Source organism: Ascaphus truei, chromosome 4 (genome assembly GCF_040206685.1).
Source record: "Ascaphus truei isolate aAscTru1 chromosome 4, aAscTru1.hap1, whole genome shotgun sequence".
NCBI lineage: Eukaryota > Metazoa > Chordata > Amphibia > Anura > Ascaphidae > Ascaphus > Ascaphus truei.
In genome coordinates this window covers 4,909,833-4,935,001 of record NC_134486.1, presented here as the reverse complement: position 1 = coordinate 4,935,001, position 25,169 = coordinate 4,909,833, and the positions used below count along the sequence as shown (strand labels likewise).

Genomic DNA, 25,169 nt, shown 5'->3' with positions numbered 1-25,169 from the left:
AGCCCTGTTATCACTATCACTGTGCTCACAGAGCCCTGTTATCACTATCACTGTGCTCACAGAGCCCTGTTATCACTATCACTGTGCTCACAGAGCCCTGTTATCACTATCACTGTGCTCACAGAGCCCTGTTATCACTATCACTGTGCTCACAGAACCCTGTTATCACCATCACTGTGCTCACAGAGCCCTGTTATCACCATCACTGTGCTCACATAACCCTGTTATCACTATCACTGTGCTCACAGAGCGCTGTTATCACTATCACTGTGCTCACAGAGCCCTGTTATCACTATCACTGTGCTCACAGAGCCCTGTTATCACCATCACTGTGCTCACAGAGCCCTGTTATCACCATCACTGTGCTCACATAACCCTGTTATCACTATCACTGTGCTCACAGAGCGCTGTTATCACTATCACTGTGCTCACAGAGCCCTGTTATCACCATCACTGTGCTCACAGAGCCCTGTTATCACCATCACTGTGCTCACATAACCCTGTTATCACTATCACTGTGCTCACACAGCGCTGTTATCACTATCACTGTGCTCACAGAGCCCTGTTATCACCATCACTGTGCTCACACAGCCCTGTTATCACTATCACTGTGCTCACAGAGCCCTGTTATCACCATCACTGTGCTCACAGAGCCCTGTTATCACTATCACTGTGCTCACAGAGCCCTGTTATCACTATCACTGTGCTCACAGAGCCCTGTTATCACTATCACTGTGCTCACAGAGCCCTGTTATCACTATCTCTGTGCTCACATAACCCTGTTATCACCATCACTGTGCTCACAGAGCCCTGTTATCACTATCACTGTGCTCACAGAGCCCTGTTATCACCATCACTGTGCTCACAGAACCCTGTTATCACTATCACTGTGCTCACAGAGCCCTGTTATCACTATCACTGTGCTCACAGAACCCTGTTATCACCATCACTGTGCTCACAGAGCCCTGTTATCACTATCACTGTGCTCCCACAGCCCTGTTACACTTGTACATCAACGCACACACATTTACACATTACAAATTTGATTTATTTACATTAGAAAAGAGGCGTCTAAGAGGGGATATGATAACTATATACAAATATATTCGGGGACAATACAAGGAGCTTTCAAAAGAACTATTAATCCCACGGGCAGTACAAAGGACTCGGGCCATCCCTTAGGTTGGAGGAAAGGAGATTTCACCAGCAACAAAGGAAAGGGTTCTTTACAGTAAGGGCAGTTACAATGTGGAATTCATTATCCATGGAGACTGTGATGGCAGATACAATAGATTTGTTCCAAAAAAAGGTTGGACATCTTTTTAAAAAGGAACGGTATACAGGGATATACCAAATAAGTATACATGGGAAGGGTGGGTATCCAGGGATTAATCCGATTGCCAATTCTTGGAGTCAGGAAGGAATTTATTTTCCCCCCTTATGAGATAGCATGGGATGATATGACTCTGGGGGGTTTTGTTTGCCTTCCTCTGGATCAAAAAATGTCTAAACCAAGTAGCTGAAAACCATCAACCAGTAATTCAACATAAGAATAGATAATCCTATAAGAATAAAATGATGAACAGCTAGCGCTCAAATCGTTGTTAACTTCAATGATGTAACAAGATATACATATATCACATCAAGAGTATATAGAAAGTCCTATAAGTAAGAGCCCAATATGTATAAACCAGTCCAGTTGCAATTACCAAACACAGATAGGGGATGCTGCTCTCTTCACTGAATCCAACCCAGGGGTCCCGAAGAACACTATAGAAAAATAAAAGAAAGAGAGAGCGCGAAGCACATAATGTACTCTGTAGATTTAATGGAACAATACAAACGGTTAAAAACACTCACGGACATCCGCCATAAGTGCGCACGAAACAGGATATCAAATCGTCTGTGTAGTCCCACTCCAGCATCAGCCGCAGTCGTAATTCAATCATCCGGTAAGCACCCTCAGCTCCAATGCTCCGCTCGCCGTGACCGGATCAATCTCACTTACGCATCCGCGTCACATGGGTAGTGACGTCAGTCCGTTGTGCGTCAATCGAGTCGCTTCGGGCTTTTGCTGGGAACCTCGCAATGCTCCTGTTAGAAGGCTGAATATGGCTTACAACGAGTGACGCTGCGAGAGACTTGCAGGCTCAATGCCACTAGAGACACAGCTCAGCCCTACGCGTTTCCAGGAGTCTTCTCCTCTTCCTCAGGGGCGCTGTCACGTATTCAGCCTTCTAACAGGAGCATTGGAGCTGAGGGTGCTTACCGGATGATTGAATTACGACAGCGGCTGATGCTGGAGTGGGACTACACAGACAATTTGATATCCTGTTTCGGGCATACTTATGGCGGATGTCTGTGAGTGTTTTTAACCGTTTGTATTGTTCCATTAAATCTACAGCGTACACTATGTGCTTCGCGCTCTCTCTTTCTTTTATCGTCCTCTGGATCAATAAGTAAGTATAGATATAGGATAAAGTATCTGTCGTCTAAATTTAGCATAGGTTGAATTTGATGGACGCATGTCTTTTTTCAACCTCACCTACTATGTAACACTGATTCTCACACACACACACACACACACACACACACACACACACACACACACACACACACACACACACACACACACACACACACACACACACGCGCGCGCGCGCACACACAGAGGCATTGATAGACAGAGGCAGACTATTAGAGCTAGTTCATGTCCCTAGGGTTGTGGTGAAAAATTTTGGTTTCGCACAAGGTGATATTTTGCTCCAGATTTAGAGATATTAAAAGCAGCAATAACATTTCTCTTACTCCTAAAGGGCAACAATTGCACTATGTACTTCTCAGACTAGGAGTGATCCATGCGAACTAGGCCTGTAAGGCCCAGATCCCCGAATCTCTGTTAATTGACTTAACGTTACATTAACGCGAGTTAGCAGACGGAAGCTCTGCCCGTGGCCCAGGCAATGTAACAGGCAGCAGCGGAGACAGATAATTCCATATCTACATTTAGGGGTTCCTGTGATTGGCCACTTCCAAGTATATTGCATCAGCCTCTTACATTTTATGTCCGTGTCTTTGTTGGGAGAAGTTTGGGGTCGCAACACTCTATGCAAATTGTAACTGTGCTTTGCCCCCCCCCCCTTCCTCCCCCGCTTCCCAATAATCTCAGACATTGTTTGCTTCTTCTTCTTCAGGTCACCAGAAAGACAGAGACCTCGAGCTCCACAAGCTGATGGACTTTGCTGTCCAGGTCAGTCTATTAAAGGCCCTGAAGCTCGTCACCATGTGATCCCTCATTCTTACCATAGTTATATTAGGGGTGCGGGTTTATATTCCGGTTCTGCATAATATCCCCAGTAACACGAGGCCACGGTGTTTGTGTATGTTCCAGCCCCATTATATCCACAGCAATCTTCTTCCTGCCCTGTATTGTGTCCCAGTAAATTGAGGGTGTCATGCTGCCCTTCTCTGTTACCTCTGTCTCCTATCTTTCCCCCCCCCCCCCTTGTCTCCTCTTACCCCCCTAATCTACTCTCTTAAACCCTCGTCTCCTCTCTTACACCCCTCATCTACTCTTACCCCCTCGTCTCCTCTCTTACCCACCTCCTCCTCTCCTCTATCGCCCCCCCCCAGTCTCCTTTTTCTCACCCCCCGCTCTCTTCCCCCAACTCTGTCTCAGATTTCTCAGGGCATGGATTACATGGAGCAGAAAGGCTGTGTGCACCGGGACCTACGGACAGAAAACATCCTTCTTTCTGAGATGATGTCCTGTAAGATCGGAGACTTCGGACTGGCGCGTTTCATAGACAGCAACTCTTACCAGATATCTGCCGGTAACTTTTACCTTATGTGCGGGCTGGCGCGTTTCATAGACAGCGCCTCTCACCAGATATCTGCCGGTAACTTTTACCTTATATGTGGGTTGGCGCGTTTCATAGACAGCAACTCTTACCAGATATCTGCCGGTAACTTTTACCTTATATGCGGGTTGGCGCGTTTCATTGACAGCGCCTCTTACCAGATATCTGCCGGTAACTTTTACCTTATGTGCGGGCTGGCGCGTTTCATAGACAGCGCCTCTCACCAGATATCTGCCGGTAACTTTTACCTTATATGTGGGTTGGCGCGTTTCATAGACAGCAACTCTTACCAGATATCTGCCGGTAACTTTTACCTTATATGCGGGCTGGCGCGTTTCATAGACAGCAACTCTTACCAGATATCTGCCGGTAAATTTTACCTTATGTGTGGGCTGGCGCGTTTCATAGACAGCAACTCTTACCAGATATCTGCCGGTAAATTTTACCTTATGTGCGGGCTGGTGCGTTTCATAGACAGCAACTCTTACCAGATATCTGCTGGTAACTTTTACCTTATGTGCGGGCTGGCGCGTTTCATAGACAGCACCTGTTACCAGATATCTGCCGGTGAGTTTTACTGTACCTTATATGCGGGCTGACGCATTTCATAGACAGCGCTTCTTACCAGATATCTGCCGGTAAGTTTTACCTTATATGCGGGCTGACGCGTTTCATAGACAGCGCTTCTTACCAGATATCTGACGGTGACTTTTACCTTATATGGACAGCGCTGCTTACCTGATATCTGCCGGTGAGTTTTACCTTATAACATTATTTATTGCTATTTATTCCCATGTGACCAGCACATACAATAATAAAAAACCCTGAGTCTCACAGCTCAGTGCAGTATCTGGGGCATTACCTCCGCTCATGGCAATGAAGCTTTCACCTTGTTAGTCTTCTCTTCGGGTTTTGCCCAGATCCACAGAGATCCATTATTGAAAGGGGGTGTTACTCACATCCACACCCTAATATCTGGGTCAGAGATAAGGGGGCATTACATCCACACCCTGATATCTGGGTCAGAGATAAAGGGGGCGTTACTCACATCCACACCCTGATATCTGGGTCAGAGATAAAGGGGGCGTTACATCCACACCCTGATATCTGGGTCAGAGATAAGGGGGCATTACATCCACACCCTGATATCTGGGTCAGAGATAAAGGGGGCGTTACACAGGGGGCAGTGTGAGTGTGAGCTCATTACACAGGGGGCAGCGTGAATGTGTGTGAGCTCATCACACAGGGGGCAGTGTGAGTGTGTGTGAGCTCATCACACAGGGGGCAGTGTGAGTGTGTGAGCTCATCACACAGGGGGCAGTGTGAGTGTGTGAGCTCATCACACAGGGGGCAGTGCGTGTGTGTGTGAGCTCATCACACAGGGAGCAGTGTGAGTGTGTGAGCTCATCACACAGGGGGCAGCGTGAGTGTGTGGGGGCTCATCACACAGGGGGCAGTGTGAGTGTGTGAGCTCATTACACAGGGGGCAGTGTGAATGTGTGTGAGCTCATCACACAGTGGGCAGTGTGAGTGTGTGTGAGCTCATCACACAGGGGGCAGTGTGAGTGTGTGAGCTCATCACACAGGGGGCAGTGTGAGTGTGTGAGCTCATCACACAGGGGGCAGTGTGAGTGTGTGAGCTCATCACACAGGGGGCAGTGTGAGAGTGTGAGCTCATCACACAGGGGGCAGTGTGAGTGTGTGGGCTCATCACACAGGGGGCAGTGTGAGTGTGTGAGCTCATCACACAGGGAGCAGCGTGAGTGTGTGAGCTCATCACACAGGGGGCAGCGTGAGTGTGTGAGCTCATCACACAGGGGGCAGCGTGAGTGTGTGAGCTCATCACACAGGGGGCAGCGTGAGTGTGTGAGCTCATCACACAGGGGGCAGCGTGAGTGTGTGAGCTCATCATACAGGGGGCAGCGTGAGTGTGTGAGCTCATCACACAGGGGGCAGCGTGAGTGTGTGAGCTCATCACACAGGGGGCAGTGAGTGTGTGAGCTCATCACACAGGGGGCAGTGTGAGTGTTTGAGCTCATCACACAGGGGGCAGTGTGAGTGTGTGAGCTCATCACACATGGGGCAGCGTGAGTGTGTGTGAGCTCATCACACAGGGGGCAGTGAGTGTGTGAGCTCATCACACAGGGGGCAGTGAGTGGTGAGCTCATCACTCAGGGGGCAGTGAGTGTGTGAGCTCATCACACAGGGAGCAGTGAGTGTGTGAGCTCATCACACAGGGGTCAGTGAGTGGTGATCTCATCACACAGGGGTCAGTGAGTGTGTGAGCTCATCACACAGGGGGCAGTGAGAGTGTGAGCACATCACACAGGGGGCAGTGTGAGTGTGTGTGAGCTCATCACACAGGGGTCAGTGAGTGTGTGAGCTCATCACACAGGGGGCAGTGTGAGTGTGTGAGCTCATCACACAGGGGGCAGTGTGAGTGTGTGGGCTCATCACACAGGGGCTGTGTGAGTGTGTGAGCTCATCACACGGGGGCAGTGTGAGTGTGTGTGTGTGAGCTCATCACACGGGGCAGTGTGAGTGTGTGAGCTCATCACACAGGGGTCAGTGAGTGTGTGAGCTCATCACACAGGGGGCAGTGTGAGTGTGTGAGCTCATCACACAGGGGGCAGTGTGAGTGTGTGGGCTCATCACACAGGGGCTGTGTGAGTGTGTGGGCTCATCACACAGGGGCTGTGTGAGTGTGTGGGCTCATCACACAGGGGCTGTGTGAGTGTGTGTGAGCTCATCTCACAGGGGGCAGTGTGAGTGTGTGGGCTCATCACACAGGGGCAGTGTGAGTGTGTGTGTGTGAGCTCATCTCACAGGGGTTACATGTATTTCTTCATTATAATGTAAACTGTCACTTTATCTTCCATCAACAGGTGCCAAGATCCCCATTAAGTGGATGGCTCCTGAAGTATTCAGCGTTCAAAAATACTCCAGCAAATCCGATGTGTGGTCATTCGGGGTCCTCCTGGTGGAGATAATGTCCTATGGACAAATTCCTTTCCCAGGTGAGTGTTCACCTCTGATGTTAGTGGCTTCCCACCTCCGTGCTCAGAGAAGACGCCCGCACCCCAAGATCAGACACATTCAATAAGCCCATTAATGGCATTTCTTAGCCAGAGCTCAGATTTGTTTGACACATAAATGAAGCAAATAGCATTATTTTCATTTTCTCTTAGGTAGCTAACTATATGTATCAATGTCTCCCAGCTGCAAAACCGGGACAAAAATTAGCAGCAGATTTTCCAGAGAGAGAAATCTGCTCCTTTCATTCAGCGTTTTTCCTTTGACATCTGATGCAACTTCCCGCCCGCTTAGTACCAGCTTGATAGGTTGTCTTTTATATGTTATTGAAGCCCATCTTCAACTGTTGAGTTAATTTGTGAATTAGCTTTTTTTTGGCAAAAAAAAGCCCATACTGTAGTTCTTGATTATTCTTTACAGCCGTGTGTCTCATATCTCTGTTTATCAGTCACTCTTTCATTTGTCCATACACAGCTGTACCTTGCAGAGTGCTGTGCTCATTAGCAGAGCCCGATCATTATAAAGGGACCACAGAAAAGTGTGAGCCAACTATTACCTGTAATGATCCTCCTTGTATCCTTTCCACAGATAAAACGAATGCTCAGTATGTAGAACACATATTAGGAAGGAAATGTCTTCCTCCTCCGGTGGATTGTCCTGAAGAAGTGTCCGGTATAATGACCTTGTGCTGGAAGCGGCAGTCCAATTTGAGGCCCTCGTTCTCCGAGATGGAATGCCGGCTCATGGAGCTGCTCAGACCAGCACTCGGTGAAGACACAGTGGCGTGACCCTATGTGCCATACACGCTGAAAGTACGTCCAGTGGTTTCTCTGCAGACGCAGAACATGGAGGACACGTTGAGATGAAGCACCAACAAAGAGACGCAAGAGTGAAGGACTGGGGAAGGCACATGATGAAAATCCTATACAAATATAACAATGTAAATTCATCTGCTGTATTAGCAAACACCATCTACCTATCATCGCTGAACGGTATATACTGCCTATCCAAACAAGAGAATGCAATAACCTGTTCCGTCGGCAGACAACAAGACTGCAACCAGCTCAACCAACTGGCCTTCAGCTTGGGGCTCCCAGCTGCCAAACTCTGTCCGTCTGAGGAATCTTCATTTTATCCGTGACTGTGACTCTTAAACATCAGGTGTCAGCAGTGATCAAATGTTCATTCTTCCACCTAAAGAACATAGCCAGGATTAAGCACTTCATCCCCCCTGAGGATCTTACTACACCTGTCCATGCCTTTGTGTCCTCACACCTGGACTACAGTAATGCCATCTACCTGGGTCTTCCGTGAAAAAGTGCTCACCACCTGCAGCTGGTGCAGAATGCTGCGGACAGTTTGTTACCTATAGCTGGCGTACGTTCTCTTGGGCACAGGATGGTGTTCCAGAAGATATGTAGAAACAAGAAAGACAAAAAACATATATAGTACAGTATGTGCAAGAAACAAAACACAGCTCGGCGATACTCCTTTAGAGTTTAAACTCACACTTGGGTCGTATTGAGTTTAAAACTTGAACCGGTGTAAAATGCAGAATAGTGTATCGACTCAGCCAGGTCCTGTATTATATCGGGATATGCAGGGAAGGGTACAAGTCTGTTTGTCCTGTAGTGAGATTTTTTTAGGCTGTGGGAATTTGTTTATATCAGAGACATTTCTTCGGTCTCTTATTATTCTTTATTTTGCACAATATTGTACGGTATATCACATTCACACATACCGAGGATCGTTTAGTGGTAGCGCTCTTTGTATGCCTTTTGTTCCAGGTTGTTACCTAACCAGACCCGTTCTTGCCCCGTGACGGCTGTTCTCCGTTCTCTGCACTGGCTGCCTGTAAAGTGGCGTTTTTGTTTCAGAATTGGTTTGCTGACATTCAAAGCCCGATGTGCTCGGGGTCCCTGCTATCTGAGAGCTTCTAGTTCCCTACTCTCCCATTCTCTCACTCCGCTCTGCAGGTGAAGGACTCCTAACAGTTCCCAGAATCTCTGTGACTTCCTTTGGCGCCCGAGCTTTTATCTACGCTGCTCCCACTCTCTGGAACAGTCTGCCTCATACAATGCGAGAGGCCCTCTCTGGGAATCTATAAACACAGGCTCTACACCTACCTGTATACCCAGGCATTTAATTACTGACCCACAACCTGTCTGACATGAAATAGCTACAGCACCGTCCCATCCTGTATTGTGTCTTTCCTTTATGTTTGGTCTTGTTTATATCCTTTAAATGTTTTCTTCTTCCCTTTGTGTAACTGAAGCTTTGTTCCCATTGGGAGAAAAGCGCTATATAAATAAAGTTGTTGTTGTTGTTGTTATTATTATTAAAATAAGTACTACAGTATATATGTAAGAAATCCAATTCAACGATAATTATATTGTAATGTGTGAATCCATTATCGAGTCAGAGTGTCACGTGTGTCAGTATATTGTGTGTCAGTATATATTGTGATAGTTCTTTCTTTCATACTGTATATATTATATCTGATTTGCAAAGGTTCTTTCTTCATTTGGTATATATTCTAATTGTATATTCAGTTTCATTGGAGGGTACAGCTGCCCCAAGATCTCTGTAGATTTCAGTTTCATGTGAAGTATTTTAAGTAAAAGAGGTCTAACAACTAGAATCGACAGATAGGTCGAAGGATGGTTTTAAGTTGCTTGAACTGCCCTGTTTAGGTTCACCCTGAGTGATTATTGACAACTGTAGGTCCTAGCTGAGAGAAGAGGCTATGACAGTTTGGTTGGATTAATAAAGAGATCTGAGAATATCCCAGTACATAAGCCATTTCTGGTTATTCCATGTATGGAGCTGTGGGCAGTAGATGATATCAGTTTGAAGCTGCAGGACCTAATTTGGTCCTAACAGCTGATTCAAGAATATTATCTAGATAAATATCCAGCAGTGTTAGTTGAGATAGACTGGGAGGGAGAGAAGGAGCCTTTATACATCTTTATACCACCATGATGCAGCAGGTGAAGAGAGAGATAGAGGGGTTAAAACCAAGATGGAGGAAGCAAAAGTTTTATCATGACATTAAGATCCACTCAGTAACAGAAAGCAACATATGCAACCATTCTCAAGAATACCACAACTTATTTGGAACGTCAACTGCCATTTTTACTATATTTGTATGTAAGTAATTATCTTCAAAATAAATGTTTCTTTTTGTGTGCAAAGACTAGAATGCTGAGTTCTGTTATTATTCTGAGGTCAGGGTCACGTTTGATGTGTGAATGGCCCCCGATAGCATTAACTCAGCCCCCTTTCCAAATCACTCCAAGTCCTATAATATTTCCTTCACTTTATTGGAAAAGCAGCTGTAAATACAGGCTCTTGTGGATGGTGTGTAGTAGTGATTTGTAGTTAGAAGCAGGTAGAAAGAGATGGCCTTGCCATAGGAGAGTAACAGAGATGGGTGCTGTACTCACTGTCTCCAGGATGTAAAAAAGGAAGTGAGGAGCAATGTGGGTAAAAGGAATAGTCTTGGGACAGACTATCTGTGAACAAAACAGGGGGGAGGGCAGAATAGCCCATTCTGAGAAGGATCTCAGAGGCTGCAGTAGCAACTCACTGATTACATGCCCAGAGGCAAGAAATGCAACATTGTAACATATCACATAGGCACAGTGTGTGTGTGCAACTACATGCAGCTGAAAATAAGAAACTGACAGACAGAAGCTGCAAACAAAGGGGGGGTGAACAGTGAGAAGGCAGACATGGGTATTTCTGTTCCATGACACCCCCCGTCTGGTATCTGGAGATACCACTATATAACAGAATTTGTGGAACATATGTGCAATGCAAACATAACATAACAATGCAAAAGTCCATGTCCACATAGCGAGGTGATACCGGCCGGTACCACTGGCGTCAAAGTTCTTTGGCCAAAACCTTCTAGTAAGGGGGGTCAGGTGGATTCACAGCTCCAGGTTAGCTGGTTGCACCACAATGTCTTTGTGTAAAGGTCTCTTGCACTGTTTTCTTTCAACTTTGTGAGAGAACAGTCCTTTTGTCTCTATGGTTTTCTCTACAGAATGCATTACCTCGTGGATATGCCAGTCGTGGTAGTCTGTCACCCTATCACCTGGCGTTTGGCGGAAGGAGATGGCCTTTGGCTCCTTGCAGAAGCGGATCAATGCCCCTGGAAGACTGGTTGTCAAGCCTAATCCAGTGAGTAGTGCGCCATTAAGAGATGCTTCCTGGTGCTGAGCATTGGAGCTGAACGTTATCCAGATCTGGCTGGGTTTCTGACGGTGGTGGACACCAGATGATGGGAGGTGCTGGCATTTTTTACCTTCCTTCACTGAAGGCGCTGGCTCTGCGTGTCCGCTAAGGAATCTCTGCCGCGTGAAGACCACAATTTGATTATTGGTCTCCGGCTCCCTTTGTGGGTTGCGGCGGAGTGAAGTGAGCCTAGAGATGGCATGTTCTCTATTGTTCAGGAGGCGTCTTTTTGGTGAACGCACTGGTAGCGGAGTCACCCAACTGCCCGGTCAGTCTTTGGAGAGCTCCTTGACTGTTAACCTCGGGAATCCTCTATCTTCCCTCGATGGTGTTTGCTTGTCGTTGTCCCTTGTTGTCTGGAACGCTGTACGCCCTAGGTCATCGGAACGTTTCTCTTGCACGAGAACGTCTCCACGTACTTTGACGATACTCCTTTGTGTCTCTTTGTTGATCGCCGTCAGGAGGTTGTTTTCTCCTTGGACAGGATGAAGAACAGTCTCTTTTGTCCTTGTAAATCCCATTGTGAAATGTCTCTGCGACTGTCTCTTTTTTGACATGCGAGAGGACAGTCTTTTTGCCACTGTGGCTTCACCCGCAGGGCGCAATCCTTTGCGGCTATGCCAGCCGTGACAGCTGGCTGCTTTGTCGCTTGATACTCTGTGGAGAGGAATGGCTGTACATCTCAGCTGTGTCATTGCTCTCAAGGGAACTGTCTGATTGTTTCTTTTCTTTTGGGAGATCCTTTTGTCGGTCACCTTCGGGAGGTTACTTTCTTCCTTCGGTGGAGTCGACTCGTTATCCTTGGTTGTCTGAATCAATAAGCATCCTAGGTCATTGTCACATCCCCCTGATGTGAGGATGTTTTTGTCGATCTCAGGGGTATGACCTTGTCTCTTCTCTTCACTTGGCCCTCCTGTCACTTGGAGATGGCCAAGACATGGTTCAGAGAGGGATGTGTGTCCACATTCTGTTATCACCGTTCTGCGGGCGTCAACATAGTCTTGTCCGTGTCCTTTTTCAGTGCACGCGTTGCCCACTATCAACCATCCTAGGTCAAGTCTTTGGGCATATGGTGCGTTGTGGGGTCCGTTATGCTGTTTACGGACTTTATGAATCCTCAAGATGTCCCTACCGAGCAGCAGCAAGATCTTGGTGCCTTGTTCTACCGGCGGGATGTAGTTGGCTATTCCTCTGAGGTGCGGGTGATGGCGTGCCATGTCTGGTGTGGGAATCTCGTCCCTGTTTGTGGCCATGTGGTTGCACTCGATGAGTGTGGGGAGAGCTATCTTCACTCTGTTATCCACCGAACGTATGACGTAACCGCTTGCTCTTCTCCCTGTTGACTCAGTTGACCCTGCACAGGTTCTGAGGGTGTAGGGTGAGGCATTGTCTTGTGAGTTGAATAAGTTGAAGAACTCCGTCTTCGCCAATGATCTGTTGCTTTGGTCATCGAGGATTGCATACATCCGAATAGCCTTCTCAGGTTGTCCCTGGTGGTGACAGGCAAATATATCAAAAAATGGCGCTCCAAAATTATAAACACATATGAGAAAAAATGTGATACTTATACAAACATGAATTAATGCTGCTTAACCCAGTGTGGGGTCGTTCTCTCGATCCCGTGGACAGTGAAGAAGTGAAGATCATCAGGAAGCGCAATGTCATGTAAAAAACAGAAGAAAATTCCCTGATGGTGCAGTATTGTGATTGATATGTGATAAATATCAAGGTGCAGTGTGCTGGATACTCACAAGTGTAGAGTGAGCAATGTTCCCATAAAGGTTTCTTTATGTGTGTCAGCCCGTTGGACCGTCAGACAGGTAAGTGGAATGGTAAGTGCTGGAGACCTTAAGTGAATAATAAAACGGACATAGTGCAGACTGTACGAAAAATCTTTAAAAGTAAGTATATGTGCAATACACTCACATGGTTATAAAAGGTAACAAGCGTTTAGATCACACAGGTTGGATCTCAGCAATGAATGAGCTGTTCTCTGTCCCCCCTCTGCCTCGGCAGGCGTGCGTGTCACCGGTGCGTCTCACCCTAACCGGAAACCGGAAGTGACGTCATCTGCTCTGGGGGACGCCGATCCTGTGGGAGTTTTTTCTCATCAGCCTCACTCTACGCGTTTCTCCGTATTGCGGTTTCTTCAGGAGTGTATGGCTGACATGCTCTAGGAGGATTTTATACGCTATGCTCAGATCCCATTGGTAGACAATTAAGTATGGTGATCAAAATCAGTAATTAGGGCAGGGATTACAGGTGTAAACAGGCAATATTTGTACAATTCATATCAATTATATATGAGTATAAACAGACATAAAAGTTATAAGACTCATATCATACATATATGGGTCTTCCAAAAGGATTTTAATAAAATGAACTTAAAATTAACGATATACACAAATTGTTTAAAATAGTTAAAATAGTTAAAATAGATTAAATTAACCGCTACGACATGATTAACCCCTAAATAAACTGAGCTAGTCATATAATAACAGGCATGGTGATGTAGTTTATCTAGTGGAGAAAAGACAGGCATGTTAGAATCATTCACAGAAAAGGTTTTATATCGAACTCAAGATTTAAACCTTGGGGGGGAAATGGTTTTTAGCTCGAATATCCAGAATGATTCCCTCTTGATTAAATTTAGGTCTCTATTGCCCCCCCTCCAATGGGGCAAAACTTGCTCTATGGCTTTGAATGAGAAGCTGGCAGGATTGGAGCTATGTGTCAATAAGAAATGGTTCGAAACACTGTGGGTTGTGAGTTTGCGTTTTATATTACCCAGATGTTCTAATATACGCGTTCTGAGCGGGCGTATGGTCTTCCCAATGTATTGTAAGCCACACTCACATTCCGCAAGGTAAATGACATGACTGGATCTACAGTTCAAATGCTGTTTAATTTTATAAGATTTCTGTGTTACATTAGATTTGAAACTGTATACTTCTTTGGAGCTATGCTGGCAAGCAGTGCACATTTTACATTCATAAAATCCTTTGGGGGGATCTAGCCAAGTTGGCTTTTTGGCTATTGTATTTCTCAGTGCACTTGGGGACAGGAAATTTTTAATATTAGGTGCTCTCCTATAAACCATTTTTACTCTGTCCGCCAAATGTTCCCCCAAAATTGGGTCATTTCTAAGTACCGGCCAGTGGTTATTAAGGATTCTATTAATCTTACTGGCATCCTTATTAAATTGTGTGATAAAAGGCACTTGTATAGTGTCCATCTCTACAGTTGATTTTGGGGCAGGTGTGAGCATGGATTCTCTTGGGGTACTCTTAGTTCTAGCTAGTGCTCTATCTATTACATCCCTCTTGTAGTTTCTCTCTCTAAACCTTTTTGTTAAAACTGTGGATTGCTCCTCAAAGACATGGTTATCTGTGCAATTACGCTTTATTCTGCGGTACTGCCCATATGGGATGTTTCCAATCCACTTGTTGAGGTGGCAGCTTGATTGTAAAATGTAGTTATTTGCGTCCACCTCTTTAAAATAGTTTTTGGTCTTAATGAGGCCATTTTCTAGATAAATGCAAAGGTCTAGAAAGTTGATAGAGGTGCTACTGACTGTAGATGTGAATCTCAGATTGTACTCATTGTCATCCAAATACAAGAGGAACATATCTAGATCTCTCATAGTACCCTTCCATATAAAGATGATATCATCTATGTACCTCCGCCATGTGACCAAATTTGCGTCCAGCCCAGGCCAAGACCATATATATTGGTCCTCCCACATGGCCATCAATAGATTAGCATAGCTGGGCGCAAATTTGGTCCCCATGGCGGTCCCACAGAGTTGCAAATAGAAAACCTCGTTGAACCAAAAGAAGTTCTTGCTTAGGACAAACTTAATGCATTCCACCAAAAAGTCTACTTGTATTGTGGGCAAAATCCCTTCCTTTTCCAAAAAATGTCTGGCGGCTCTACATCCATCCACATGTTTGATGGATGTGTAAAGAGCCGTCACATCTGCTGTCACCAATAAGAAGTTATCCTGCCATTCTATCTCTCTCAGCATCAGGATTACGTCATTCGTATCTTTCAAATGAGATTTTTGTTTTTTGACTATTCCCTGTAAGTAACTATCCACAAACTCAGACAGGTTAGCCGTCAATGACCCAATGCCAGATATTATAGGCCGTCCTGGCGGATGAGTGCGGTTTTTATGTATCTTAGGTAGGAAGTAGAAAACGGGGAATATTGGATCCTCTACATTTAGGAACTTTAATTCATGTTCCTCCAATATTCCCCGTTCTCTTCCATTTCCCAAAAGAGTTTGTAGTTCTTTTTTATACATGGAGGAAGGGTTAGATGTAAGTTTTTGGTATGTGCTTGTATCACCCAGTATCTTATTTGCTTCAGACATATAGTAGTCGTGATCTAATATCACTACTCCTCCTCCCTTGTCCGCTGGTTTTATTACAATAGATTTGTCTGCTGATAGTTCTTCTAGTGCCAATTTTTCGGATTTTGTTAGATTCGAATGGTACTTCTTATTAATATTAGAAAGGGCTTCTAGATCCTTGGTGATTAGTTGGAAAAATACTTCCAAGTGGTTGCCTTTTGCAAATTTTGGGAAAAAATTACTTTTGGGTTTAAATTTAGAGTGGACACAGTCCACTGTATTGGTGTCTAATGTGGATACATCTGCAACTTTATTTATTTTGGTGTCAGTCCAGTTTTTAGTTTCAACATCTTTATTCAAGTAGAACCTCTTAAGGGTTAGTGACCTTATAAATCTGTGCGCATCTAAGTATAGACCAAATTTATTTGGTCCAACAGTTGGTGCAAAGGTAAGGCCTTTACTAATTACTCCTCTCTGAGATTCTGTAAGATTTTTACAACTGAGATTAAAAATATTTTTAGAATCTAATTTAACTTTCTTGTTTTTCCGTGCTCTGCCCCCTCGTCTCCCTCTGACATGCGTCTTTTGTTTTTGGGTTTGCCAGAGGTGCTTTGCGTTACCAGGGGGTGAAATGGGTTCCTGGTTTCCCAAGAACTCATACACCCCCTGTGCTCCAAAAAAGAAGAAGAGGGCAATTCCCTCGAATTTTCTCTGGGTTTTGCCTCATCATTAAGTGCCAGCTTTCCTTTGTTAGAAGTGTCCATAATGTCACTAATTTCTATGTGTTTGGTTTTTTCTTTGACTTTGCCTCCTACATTAGTTGTTTTAGCGTCTGGTTTTTTATCTGTCTTTTTTACCAACACCTGAGGAAGAAATCCTGCATGATGTTTAGGGTAATTGTCTGCAAATTTGCCTCTGAAAGAGGTGTCCATATTGGATGTGGACACTGGCCTCTGTTCAGAAGGGTCAGGATTAGACTGTGCTTTTTGGCCTTTTTTGGAATTTTTGTTCCACGTTCTTTCTATGCCTTTCGCATAGTCGTCCTGATCCCTTCTGAATTTATGCAATTTTATTTCTATTACTTCTTTTTTGAAAACATCAATATTTTTCTGTATTTTAGCGTCTCTCTCATGGTAGTCTTTGATATTTTCCAAAGACCCCAATTCAAGTCTTAGATCCTCAATTTCTTTATCTAATGTTGCAAGGTGTTTCTCTTGTTGAGACATGATTAATTTAATAAGGTTAAAAGAACATTCATCTTGTGCACTATTCCATTTATTAATAAAATCTTCATCACTTAAATCCATAGATGGATTTTTTTGGACTCTCAGCCCTCTAGGAATAATTTTATATTCCACATATTTCCGCAAGAAAAGTAAATCTAGCCACTTTTTGGTGTCTCTTATTAGAGTACGTTCCAGTTTAAGGCAAGTGGCATTGATTTGTTCTTGGTCATCTTTAAAAGACAAATTGGTGTCTTTGAAATATGTGTCCAAGTTCAAATTTCTGTTAGTTCTATTTTCGAACACATTAGAGTTAGTCATATTGAACTCACTCTTAAACACGTGGTATAATCTAGGCAGCCTTGATATTAGTGAGAATAAAATACAAGTGACAGGCAAATATATCAAAAAGTGGCGCTCCAAAATTATAAACACATGAGAAAAAATGTGATACTTATACAAACATGAATTAATGCTGCTTAACCCAGTGTGGGGTCGTTCTCTCGATCCCGTGGACAGTGAAGAAGTGAAGATCATCAGGAAGCGCAATGTCATGTAAAAAAAAGAAGAAAATTCCCTGATGGTGCAGTATTGTGATTGATATGTGATAAATATCAAGGTGCAGTGTGCTGGATACTCACAAGTGTAGAGTGAGCAATGTTCCCATAAAGGTTTCTTTATGTGTGTCAGCCCGTTGGACCGTCAGACAGGTAAGTGGAATGGTAAGTGCTGGAGACCTTAAGTGAATAATAAAACGGACATAGTGCAGACTGTACGAAATATCTTTAAAAGTAAGTATATGTGCAATACACTCACATGGTTATAAAAGGTAACAAGCGTTTAGATCACACAGGTTGGATCTCAGCAATGAATGAGCTGTTCTCTGTCCCCCCTCTGCCTCGGCAGGCGTGCGTGTCACCGGTGCGTCTCACCCTAACCGGAAACCGGAAGTGACGTCATCTGCTCTGGGGGACGCCGATCCTGTGGGAGTTTTTCTCATCAGCCTCACTCTACGCGTTTCTCTGTATTGCGGTTTCTTCAGGAGTGTATGGCTGACATGCTCTAGGAGGATTTTATACGCTATGCTCAGATCCCATTGGTAGACAATTAAGTATGGTGATCAAAATCAGTAATTAGGGCAGGGATTACAGGTGTAAACAGGCAATATTTGTACAATTCATATCAATTATATATGAGTATAAACAGACATAAAAGTTATAAGACTCATATCATACATATATGGGTCTTCCAAAAGGATTTTAATAAAATGAACTTAAAATTAACGATATACACAAATTTAAGTTCATTTTATTAAAATCCTTTTGGAAGACCCATATATGTATGATATGAGTCTTATAACTTTTATGTCTGTTTATACTCATATATAATTGATATGAATTGTACAAATATTGCCTGTTTACACCTGTAATCCCTGCCCTAATTACTGATTTTGATCACCATACTTAATTGTCTACCAATGGGATCTGAGCATAGCGTATAAAATCCTCCTAGAGCATGTCAGCCATACACTCCTGAAGAAACCGCAATACGGAGAAACGCGTAGAGTGAGGCTGATGAGAAAAAACTCCCACAGGATCGGCGTCCCCCAGAGCAGATGACGTCACTTCCGGTTTCCGGTTAGGGTGAGACGCACCGGTGACACGCACGCCTGCCGAGGCAGAGGGGGGACAGAGAACAGCTCATTCATTGCTGAGATCCAACCTGTGTGATCTAAACGCTTGTTACCTTTTAAAACCATGTGAGTGTATTGCACATATACTTACTTTTAAAGATATTTCGTACAGTCTGCACTATGTCCGTTTTATTATTCACTTAAGGTCTCCAGCACTTACCATTCCACTTACCTGTCTGACGGTCCAACGGGCTGACACACATAAAGAAACCTTTATGGGAACATTGCTCACTCTACACTTGTGAGTATCCAGCACACTGCACCTTGATATTTATCACATATCAATCACAATACTGCACCATCAGGGAATTTTCTTCTGTTTTTTTACATGACATTGCGCTTCCTGATGATCTTCACTTCTTCACTGTCCCTGGTGGTGGACTGCAACAAGGCATATTTTGGAGCAGGACATTTGGTCACTTCCTTTTCTGCAAACCTCGGTGCGCTGAGACGTGACAGATGTTGGCTCTCCTTCTCCTTCCTCCCCGCCATGCTCCGCTACGGAGGATGGGTTGTTGAGTTAGTGGAGTGTCAGCGCCTCTGGATGTAAAGATGTTACATGCTTGTCACTTTTGCACACTGCACATTTGATTTCTTCTTTACAGTCTCTGGCTAGGTGAGTCGTGGAACCGCAGCATCTGAAATAAACTCTGAATTCTCCGAGTAACCTCTTGCGTTCCTCTAGGGACTTCATCCTGAACCCAAAGCACCTGTTAAGTGGGTGTGGCTTCTTGTGTATGGGACATTTCCTGTTTGGGTCCCGTGGTTCCTCGTCTCCGGCGACCGACTGATCGGGATTAGTTTGGGTCGTGGGAGACACGTCCGTCCTGTGGACCGAGATGGGTGTTTGAGTGTTACCGTATCTCGCCACTGGTCTCTCATTCCTCAGGCTGCTTGCACTGTGTGTGGTTTGCGCACCCAAGATGAAACTGGGATCGTTCCTTGTCCTTGCCGCTTCGCGGATGAAGCTCAAGAAGAATGAGAATGGGGGGAAGGCGACTTGCTTCTCCCTTTTGTATTTGGAGCCTTGTGAATCCACCTTTCTTGGAGGTTGAAGGGTAGCTTCTCCAGGATAGGTCTCACTCCACGAGCTGAGTCTAGGACGTTGAGACCTATTAAGGAATGGTCTTTTCTTGCAAACTCCAGCTCTTGCAGCAGGTCTCCGAGCTCTCGTAACTTCGAGTAGTCTCTAGCTGTGATCTTGGGAAAGCTGTCGACTCTTTTGAAGAGCGAATCCTCGACTGCTTCGGGGCTACCGTAGCACTCTTCTAGCCTTTCCCATACTAGGTCGAGACCTACTTGGGGGTGGTTTGCGTTTTCCATCCGAAGTCTCTTCGCGTGCTCCCTGGATTAGTTTCCCAGCCATTTGGATAGCAGGTTCAGCTCTTCCCTTGCTGAGAAGCCCAGGCTGTTGATTGCGTCCTTGAACGTGAACTTCCATGTCCGGTAGTTCTCAGGACGGTCGTCAAAGTTGGTGAGTCCTGTTTGCACCAGGTCACGCCGGATCATGTACTTGGCTATGTCTGTCAGGCCTGAGGCATCGGCGTGTTGGTCACAATCTGAGAAAGTTGCTGGGAGGGTCCGTGCAGTTGCCTCTTTCTTGGCGTGGCCGCGTGATGACCGTTGGTCAGTGTGAGGGGCTGTGTTTTCCCGTGTGGGTGTACCTGGATTGCGAGCCTGTTGTAGTGCACCCGTGTGCGCGCTGGCGTGTGGATAACAGTTGCGGCTGTGGCTATCCCAGGCAGCATGTACCATTGAAGGAACAGCGTCTTCTCCTCGTGGACCTAGCAAGTCTTCGGTGTCTGTGGAGTCACTCCCTCCGTGTTGAGATGGTGCGCTGGTGTTTACGCTGAACAGGCTCCTCACGTAGTCTTCAGTGCATTGGATTGGATCCTCTGAGGCTATCCGTCTGTACGGTTGCTCCCCGCCATCCTGTCTAGCAGCTGCTTCTAAGACTTCGGCTTGGGCTATGGCGGCAGCGGCGTCCTCTTCTTTGCTTAGAGCTTCTAGATCCGCGTCCAATTCGGCCTTTCTACGCGCGGCGGCATTGGCAGCGGCGGCGGCATTGGCAGCGTTCTGCTCCTCCTCTTCTATGCGCGCTCTTTCTGCCCTTACGGCTGCCTCTCTCCGACCATATTCGGCCCTGGCACGTGCGGCCTCTGCGGTGGCTCGCGCCTTGATAGCGTTTGCGCTGGATGCATTAGATTGCGTTGATCTTGCTGACCTTGATGAATGCCTGGATGTGCTTGAGCGCTGTGATGCGGTTTCCAGCAAAAGGTCCTTTCTCCTACTCTCAGCTTCCGTAATGGCGGTTTGCGCGATGCCATCACGTTCCAGGTCAATCGCCTTTTGCAGGCCGCGCTCTCGTATGCTATCTTCCGTGTTAGTTCTTGTTAGATAGGTGAAATATGCCTGTGACAGCGCTTGGTAGCCGGAGTGATCTACCTTCAATTGAGTTATCACCTGCTCGAGCTGTTGTACATAATTGCCAGCGCCGGCGACATTGCGTATCCCAAGTGTGGTTGTTTCCCAGGCCAACTCTAATTTAGCACGGTACGCTTCAATGTCAGTCTCATATTTTTTGCGGACCTTTTGTGTCAGTGTGACTGTCCGTTTAGGCCTTGCATCTGCCTGCGCCTTTTGCAGTTGCGCAGTGGTCTCTCTGTCTGAGTGGTCACTCTCCTGCGTGGTGTCTGGTGAGGATCTTAGTTCTGCCATGCTGTAGGTGTGTGTAAGCTTTTAGCCAGTGTGTGTGGCGTCCGGTCTGTTACCTGTGTCAGCGATGGGCGACTGTCTCAGATGATGCCGAGCGGTGTCCTGCAGCGTTCAGCGTGGGGGTAGCTGTACTCACAGGTGTCCGGTGGCTCTGACCCGTGTCCTGGCGGGTGTCCGGTGGCGTGGTCCTTGGTGGCGCTGGCCGTGGGGACGTGCGCAGGGGTAGGTGAGATGGTAGCTCTTCACTATGGAGCTGTGCAGAGAGTGGGCTCAAAGACAGAAAAGAGCAATCAAAGTTCTGTGTATATTGCAGTCTGACTGCAGTGCTGTTGCCTTTGTGTGAGCTGCAGGCTGTGTGCAGTGTAAACTGCTGGCTTGTACTGCTGCAGGCTTCTGTCTAAAGGCTGTAAGCAGTGGCTTTTGCTGTAGAAAGTCTGTGCTATTATTAGCAATGTAAAGCTGCTCGCTTGTCTTTGCATAAAGTAGTAGTTGTTTGCTGTATAGAGGCTGGTGGCTCTGTGTAGCAATGTGGAGCAGTATGCTTGTACAGTGATGATGAGAGACTGCTGTTTATTTGCTGTGTAAGCTGCTTGCTTGTTTCTTTAGCATAAAGGTGGTGGGTAGTAGCTCCTGTATGTGTGTCCCCAAAGCACACGGTCCTCTTTCTACTATTCTGAGGCCAGGGTCACGTGTGATGTGTGAATTGCCCCCAATAGCATTAACTCAGCCGCCTTTCCAAATCACTCCAAGTCCTATAATATTTCCTTCACTTTATTGGAAAAGCAGCAGTAAATACAGGCTCTTGTGGATGGTGTGTAGTAGTGATTTGTAGTTAGAAACAGGTAGAACGAGATGGCCTTGCCATAGGAGAGTAACAGGGATGCGTGCTGTACTCACTGTCTCCATGGTGGAAAAGGAAGTGAGGAGCAATGTGGGTAAAAGGAATAGTCTTGGGACAGACTATCTGTGAACAAAACGGGGGAGGACAGAATAGCCCATTCTGAGAAGGATCTCAGAGGCTGCAGTAGCAACTCACTGATTACATGCCCAGAGGCAAGAAATGCAACATTGTAACATATCACACAGGCACAGTGTGTGTGTGTGTGTGCAAACTCCATGCAGCTGAAAATAAGAAACTGACAGACAGAAGCTGCAAACAAAGGGGGGGGGGGGGAGGGGTGAACAGTGAGAAGGCAGACATGGGTATTTCTGTTCCACGACAGTTATGCTGGAGTAATCTATGGAAAAAACAGGACATTTAACAATATACTATTGTCTTTTACCAAGAGACATGCCTGTTATATGTTACACCTGAATACCCAGCATGCTCTGTAATACCCTCACTTATATTCATACCGCACATCTAGCGGGGAAGACCCAATCTCTAGGATCCAGGGGGCAAAAACCTGGTGTCTTCACGTGGTCGGGAACATGATCAGAAATAATTAGAACAAGCTGATCATTTGCACTTGTCGTCGTCTGCATTTAATATTTCATGAAATAAAGTATTCAGATCCTTGGCAATCAAGTAGGGAAACGATGTTCTTAGACATTCAGCTCATCAAGATGATATCCCCCGATGATAAAAAAAAAGATGATTGCTGTAAGGTTAAAAACTGTATCTGCCAGCTCTGTTCTTTTCAGGGACTGAACAGGTTAAAATAAATATGTGTCAAGCTTTATTTTCGCAAGAAGACTAGATGGTAAAAGTATTTCAGCTTTGGAACAGCTGTCCCAGGATATCTATTACATAAGAAACAAGATTATAAGAAACAAGACCACTAGTCTTGTTTCTGACCCCATTAGTAGTTATTGACCTTTGATCCCTATTTCTACTAATTTAGGCCAGATGGTATATGTCATTTTAGATGTATGATCTATACATGGGAACTGAATTTGTAACAGATGTATGAAATTGACACACGATGTATTGTCCTTGCCTTTTGTATAAATATTCCTCTGTTAGCATATTAAAACCAGAAGTGATAACTCAACTGCCTTGTGTGCATTGAATCTTTGCTTCTCCGAGCTCGACTATCATATCTGAGACCAGAAGCATATAGCAGCTGCATAATGAATCTCCCCGGGTCGAGTAGAAGAAGTTGCCTGCTCTAAGGTCTGGTAGACTGGACCTAACAATTGCTGATAAGAATTGGATTATATAAATTATAGGGATAATCCCTCTGATATGTTGGTATATCAACTGGCGCTCTTTCCTCAAGAATTAATGATCATATAGTCAAAATGGGTTGCATTGAGAAAAGTAACAATACATACAAAGTTAAAATATGGTATAATAACATCCAATATACCCAAAGAACACAGAGTCCAATTCAGCAAGACATGGGTGTGCAGCTCCTTTAAAACCGGAACTAACCCCAGGACCGGTACGAACTATAAGAAAAAAGACACAAAGAAAAAAGGGCAAAAACCCATAGTGTAGTATAGTCAGTTTATATGGAAGAAAAAACGGTTATAAACACTTACAGAAGTAAGTTGTTAAAAGGCACATCGGTACTTTCATTAACTGCTGGAACAGTAGTGGTCCACTTGTCCGTTAGCTGGGTGCTCACTGCTGTCCTCCACTCTATCAGCGGCGTGCATCCGCTTCCGCGTCACGTGGCTCGTAGCTTGTGACGTCAACGTGTATGTCGTCGATCGGGGGTTGGGCTTTCGGCAGACACTCGCTCCCCCTCCAAACCAGACGTGCAGGATCTCTGTATGCTCCGTGCTTTTCTCAACAATGTCCTAACACAGACACAGGCAACCTTTGCAGGAACAGCCATACGCGTTTCAAGGAGCTTCTCCTCTTTGCCAGGGGCGCTATCACTGCCAGGTTGCTATTGATCCTATATATATAGGAGTGCTAGTTAAGCTACCTCCTATAGAAAACCATTAAATGGTGGATTCCTGCAGCTGCTGTCTATAACGGTCAAATTCGGTATACGATCATAGAGACTAGCTATAAAACAAGATCCACTTAGAATATAACATTTGTTCTTTATGTAGTCAGGTCCCCTTTGGCTCCCCGGTTCCCCCTTCCTCTTCCCCTTACCTTCCTCAGTGAGAAGGCAGTTGCGGGGGTGAGCGCGTCTCTCGGTGGCGTCAGAGGCATGGCGCCGCCATCTTTGTTATGTCCACACTGGCGCGGAGGCTCGCGCATGCGCAGACGCGACGGCCAATATAGTGAGCGCCAAGGGGCAGAGATGGCACTCCGTAGTGCAGGGACTCCCCAAGGTCACGCAAGTGCAGTTAAGCATAGCGGCGGCCATTACAGCTTCGCACAGGCGCAGTAAAGATAGCGCACGCGGTCCCAATGCTAAAGAGGTCCTGAGTGGACTACAATTCCCAGCAGCCTCTGGGGACTGCCCTTTCACCCACATCATGTGCAGCCAGCCAACAAATAAAGTTTGCAGCTTCTCCTGTTGGAGAAGGATACAATGTTGCAGAGACCACGCTAGTCAGTTGGAGCTGGGAGATGGAAGGGGGAGGAAGTGTGTAAGGAGCAAGTGGCTTCTTACACTAGGCCAGGCTACCCCCAGGCCCCAGGTAGGCTCCACTCCCCACTAGGTTAGTGGGTAAGTTCATAGGGAAGGCCCCTTAGGTAGGGACCCTGCCCTTAGGTGAGTGTAAGTCTAGTCAGTGACACAGCTGCAGTGCTGTGTGCTCTGATAAGAAGAGACAGTGTGGCTTTGAGTGCAGCCACAGCAGTTAGCTTTGACGGTGTCAGTGAGAGGCCCTCATAGGAAGAAGGGGGGTTGCTTTCTAAGTTATACAGTGTGTGTAATATCACCAGTGCCAGTTGCACGTGGTGAGCTGCCAGAGTCTGGGATCAACAGACGACAGAGAAGCCCAATGCTACATCCAACATGACAGAAATACACAGTAAAATACTTATATATTCTCTTGAAATAGGGTCATTTAGTTTAACCCTTTGGCCAAAGCGTTGTAAGCTTGTGTAACGGGTATTCCCCCACCCAATCGCATATAGAGTGTATGTGAGGGGGAACCAATATGTTACCAGGTGTGGTGCGTTATACCTGTCAGGC

The 25,169-nt window shown here is 45.7% G+C and overlaps 2 protein-coding genes across 2 annotated transcripts in view; one reads left to right on the top strand and one right to left on the bottom strand.

The window, feature by feature from the left end:
- The window catches only part of LOC142492526 (tyrosine-protein kinase-like), a 54,191-nt gene extending 44,096 nt beyond the window's left edge, over positions 1-10,095 (top strand). Inside the window, exons 6-9 of the mRNA XM_075595226.1 lie at positions 3,195-3,250; positions 3,680-3,833; positions 6,746-6,877; positions 7,482-10,095. Of these exons, the coding sequence (XP_075451341.1) occupies positions 3,195-3,250; positions 3,680-3,833; positions 6,746-6,877; positions 7,482-7,681 (542 nt within the window). The 3' untranslated portion in view covers positions 7,682-10,095. The remainder of the gene's footprint in view (positions 1-3,194; positions 3,251-3,679; positions 3,834-6,745; positions 6,878-7,481) is intronic.
- Positions 1-25,169, bottom strand: part of ZNF512 (zinc finger protein 512) — a 478,050-nt gene that overhangs the window by 346,142 nt on the left and 106,739 nt on the right. The gene's annotated exons all lie outside the window — the stretch shown is intronic.